The sequence below is a fragment of the Echinops telfairi genome, unplaced genomic scaffold (genome assembly GCF_000313985.2).
Source record: "Echinops telfairi isolate 266 unplaced genomic scaffold, ASM31398v2 ScPeMD7_5;HRSCAF=22, whole genome shotgun sequence".
In the NCBI taxonomy this organism is placed as follows: Eukaryota; Metazoa; Chordata; class Mammalia; order Afrosoricida; family Tenrecidae; genus Echinops; species Echinops telfairi.
The window spans coordinates 509,160-513,879 of NW_022103901.1; the positions used below are offsets into that span (position 1 = coordinate 509,160).

At 61.8% G+C, this 4,720-nt stretch overlaps 1 protein-coding gene across 4 annotated transcripts in view; it reads right to left on the reverse strand.

The window, feature by feature from the left end:
* The window catches only part of ADAP1 (ArfGAP with dual PH domains 1), an 18,011-nt gene extending 13,758 nt beyond the window's left edge, over nucleotides 1–4,253 (reverse strand). For 2 of the 4 annotated variants that reach the window (XM_045283792.1, XM_045283797.1), the window contains exons 1-3: nucleotides 4,126–4,209; nucleotides 1,115–1,206; nucleotides 603–680 (exon numbers count right to left, since the gene is read on the reverse strand). In XM_045283792.1, coding sequence (XP_045139727.1) covers nucleotides 603–680; nucleotides 1,115–1,203 — 167 coding nt within the window. In that variant the 5' untranslated portion in view covers nucleotides 1,204–1,206; nucleotides 4,126–4,209. Of the gene's footprint in view, nucleotides 1–602; nucleotides 681–1,114; nucleotides 1,207–4,125 lie in introns of all 4 variants that reach the window. The other 2 variants (XM_045283803.1, XM_004705538.3) reach the window with 2 other exon arrangements.
* Between the last annotated feature and the right edge of the window lie 467 nt (nucleotides 4,254–4,720).

A 4,720-nucleotide genomic window follows, 5' to 3' on the forward strand; every position in this document is an offset into this window, starting at 1 on the left:
ATCCATCCATCCATCCATCCACTTACCCATCCATCCTTCTACCCACCCACCCATCCATCCATCCATCATCCATCTGTCCACCCACTCATCTACCCACTCATCCATCCATCCTTCTAGCCATCATCCATCCATCCATCCATCCAGTTTTCCTTCTTCTTCCTCTCCGCTCCCTCCTACCCAGAGGCACTTTCTGAGAGTCAGGTCCCTGCAGGTACAGGGAGAACCTGTGGTCTTCTCCAGCCCTTCCTAGGGAGTTCAGTGTTGGGATGCAGCCCCTGGAAGGAGCCCTGAGTGTCAGGAGGCCGACCCACAGTTCTTGAGGTTGACCTAGTCCTGAGTTCCTAAGTCCCAGCAGCACCCACAGTCACCTCCGCCGGGGTAGGGGGACTGCCACCTTAGGGAGCCTTGGGGGGCAGGTTGGGTATGTCCCTCTCGCGCCATTAACTCCAGTGCTCAGGAGCTTGAAAGGGGAGAGAATACAGGGGGGCTTTAGCAATGCAGGCATTGGTCAGTGCCCAAGTGGGGAGAGGGGGGAGGGGTGGGGGCAACCTGGTCACAGGTCTCCAAGACAGGACAGTAGATGGCCCAACAACTGCCCACACCTCCTGGCTGGATTCAGACTCTGGGCAGGGTGACCTGAGGGTCTGCTGTGCCAGGGGCTGGTGGATCCGGAAGGCTGCCTGGAGGAAGAGGCTGGACATGGAGCAAGCCTGTGTGGGGTCCAGTGGGGCTGGGCCTGGCAGACCCTCAGGCACCTTCCCTCCCAATGCCCCATCTGCTGGTCCCTGCCCACTAGTCCCAGAGTCTGGAGGGCAGTGAACCTGCTTCCTGACAGCTTCCTGGGGGCCTCGTGGTACGGCCCCTTCCGTGGCACAGCCCCTCCCTGCCACCTTTCACCACCGGCAGGTCCTCTCTGCGCCCACCCCTGCCCAGGCAGAGTCTCCCCAGGCTCCCTCCCTCCCTCCTCTACCTGTCCTTCCCCAGTTTCTGTCCCTCTGGCTCCTTCCCCACAGCCTCCCGCTCTTTCATCTCCCAGGCCCCCATGTGTCCTTACTCCCACCCTCCCCAAGTCCCCCTGCCCCCAGCTCCCTGCCCGCCCCACCCTCCCACTCACGGGCAGTCGGAGAGGGAAGGTCGGTAGTAGAACGGGGGCACGCTGGCCTCGTAGGCGGCTCTGGTGGCATCGTTCCCGTGGGAGGCCATGAACTGCAAGAGAGCCGGGTCAGCCTGGCTGGATGCCAGCTCCATCACCCACCCCGAGCCCAGCAAGGAGGCACACCCCACCTTCCTGTCCCGGAGTGATGGGGCAGAGAGCAGGGCCCCCCCCACCTCGGCCTGCGTCTCCCCAGACGACCTGTGAATCGGCTGACCCATGGGAGCAACGTGCTGGTTGATGAGCCACGGGCTCAGGGTCCCCCTCTCCAGCTGGGGTCCGCACCCAGCTCTCCCCAGCACCGCCCCCACTTTGGACAGAAGGGCCTGACTGGCTGTCCCTTCTGGCGGCGGCCAGCCCACTCTCCTTCCCACAGGGATTTTCTGACTGCCTCCTCTCCTCCCGGTCCAAGGAAACTCTCGTTATCGGATGGTCTGAGGTCTCCCTGGAGCACTGCTACTGCTGCTGCTGCTGCTGCCAGGGAACGTCCAGTGGGTCCTGGCTCACAGTGGCCGATGGACAACAGAACAAACACTGCCCAGTCCTGTGCCCCTGTTTTAGCCTATCGGCACAGCCCCGGAGCCGGCCCACCCCTGCAGGGCCCCGCACTGGACTAAGCACGATGTCCTTCTCCAGGACGGTCTCTACTGATGACGCGTCCAAAGGACATGAGAAGAAGTCTCCCCATCCTGGCCTCTAAGGAGCATCCTGGCTGGACTTGGGTCAAGACAGACTGTTCTTTGGGCCACTCGTGACCCACTCTATATTCTTCACCGACCAAACCGAACACCAAGCTCACTGCCACGAGCCAGTACCGCCTGCGGGTTCCTGAGATGGTAACTTTTTGCAGGAGCGGGACGCTGTTCTTTCTCCTGTGGTCACCCTGCCTCCAGGGCTCCTTCTGCAACACCATCACTCAGACTTTCGCTCTGCCCCTCCTTGCTTGGCAGCACAGGCGGCCGTGGAAAACCCCATGGCCCGGCCCAGGCCCACCTTCGTCCTCGGAGTGACTTCCTGCTGTTCGACACTTTTAAAGAGGTCTGGGCGGCTGACTGACCAAGACCATGTTTGGTCTTTTAACTGCCATCCCTCCCCCATTGCCAGAGACCCCTCCCACTGCAGTAGCACCTCCCCCACTGCCCTGACTCCGCCTGCCTGACACTAGTTCTTTGAAGGGAGGCCCCCCCAGCCCCGCCCCCCGCAGAGCCATGCAGCTTCCAGTTATGCTTGTAGCCAGTTATGCAAGTGGCCAGGAGGCCATCTTGACCGGGCCAGGGTGTCCCAACGGGCAGCAGCCTGTGCAGGGGGCTGGCGGGCCTCAGTCAGCAGGGGAGGGGGAGACTGGAGAGGGGATGGGCTGACAGGCTGGCCGGTCTCTGCGGAGGGATCCCTGAGCCACTCACAGGGAGTGGCCTCCTGGCCACCCTTCCCCTGCAGCCCTGCCTCCGATGGCCAAGGACATGAAGACCTGGAGGGCAGGGGGCTGGACGGGGCCCATGGTGGGGGCTCTTCCTGGAAGTGAGGGTGGAGATGGGGGAGCAGGGACCCCCGATGCCATGCTACTTGTTAGTGTCCCGGCAGAAACAAGCACCCGGCTTCCCCGCCTTGATCACTGCTCGTTACAGCAGACACCACTGCAGGGAGGCACGGGACAGCGGCCCGAGAAGAGCCAACAGGAGGGGCTGACCGGACCCAGGAGGGTATGAAAATACTCAGATCCCTACGAAGACTTGTTTGTACCCCCTCGACGGGGACTGAGGCATCCTGAATCTTGGGTTTTGGGTGGGGAGATGTAAGCAATGTCCTCTCCCTGGACTGACCTGGAGGGCCAGTGCAGCCCGCCCCAGTAACCACGCAGCTCTTCCTGCTTCTGTGGCTTGCAGACCTACTGCTGTTCTGAAGCCAGTTTGAAACATTAGCAAGCAGGGGTCCCCCCACCACCACCGGAGAACGCTCACATGTTAGGCAGGAAACCCTTGACCAGGGGATAAAACAGGGCTTCCCTCTGGGCTGCTGACACAGTTGGAAGGGTGACAGTGTGAATGTGGGAGGACAAGGTGGCACCCGCCCAGGGCGGGGCTCGACCTCAGAGCAGCCCAGCCCAGAGCCTGCGGGTGGCCTCCTCGAGGGAGAGACCCAGAGGGGGGCCTGACCGGGCTGGAAGAAGGAGCATGGAACTGGGGGCCGAGGGTGGGGTGTGTGTGTGGACTCTGTGGGGTTGGGACCAACGTGACGTAAGAAAATGTGTGCAGACTGCAGAATGGAGCCCCGGCCTCAGCACCGCGGGGGGGCTGCTCACGGAAAGAGGGTGAGCTATGGCTGTGAAGCCTGGCTCCCGTGCAACTGCTGTTTTAAACAGCCACGCTGGTGTTAAGGAGCCACAAACCCCCAAGCCACAGGCCAGGTATAAATTTGACATTATAAAAAAATAGTAAATTTTTTTCTATGAGAAAAAAAACCCTGAGCCAAGCTGGAGGGAAACAGCCCTGTGGGGGAAGGGGGGAGTGCCAAGGCCCAATTTCCTGAAGACCCTAAAAGGCCAAAGACGGACAGACAAAGCCACGCTCCGGGGCGGTGGGGGGGCGCATTGGGGACAGGCGGCTGGCAGGAGGCAAAGGGGCTCAGGTGTCTGACAAGGTCTTGGGGGTCCCCCAAGAAGGAAACACTCCGCCCGAGACTGTGTGGTGAGGTCAGGGCCCTCTCCTAACGCCCAGGAGGGAGAACTAGGGGTGCAGGGAGCCTCTGTGCAAGAGACCCCAAAGTCGCATCCCCTGTGACCTGCAGCCACAGGGGCTGCCCTTGGGGTTCCCACAGGCTGGGGGGCTGGGGCAGTGTTCACGCCAGAGAGCAACCAAGAAGCCCATGTCCCATGGTGTGTGGTCTTCCCCCACCCCGTGCCCTTCTGGGTTCCCCTCTCTGTGTCCCTGAGTCCCCCCACACCCCACGCCCCCTGGGTTCCCTGCAGGTCCTACCTCCACTTGGGCCTCATCCCAGGCGTCCAGGCGCACTGACTTCACCGTGCTGACCTGGGGGATGTTGCGGTGGACGCCTGAGCAGCTCAGGCAGATGAACACGCCCAGGGTGTGAGAGGCCCAGTCGGGGTCTGAAAGGCAAGAGCCAGGCTCAGGCATGTGGCTGGGGTGGGGGGGATGCCTTCAGATAGACAAGCAGGTAGCCGGGACCTTGAGCATTGACAGAGCAGTGGTCAGGGTCTCAGGCGCCCGGCTGGAAGGCCTTGATCCGCAGCCACCTCCCTCAGCCTCAGTGGTGCTAGCTATACCACAAGAGGGGGGGGGCGGGGAGGCCCCTGGGCCTGCACACACACTACCTAGGTCCCCAGGACACTGAGGGCATGTGGTGCTTACGTCATCTCATGTCAGCTTCGTAAATAGAGGTGGGGGGGGGGTGTTTAGCCTGCCAATCAGGTCGCAGCTTGATGCCGTCCTTTGGAGACCTGACTGAGATAAATGGCTCATCTCCCTGGAGGCCAGACCCTCCCTCCCTCTGCTTCACCTTCCTGGTGAGAAGCCACGCTGATGGAGCCTGAGCCTGGAGATGGGTCCATCA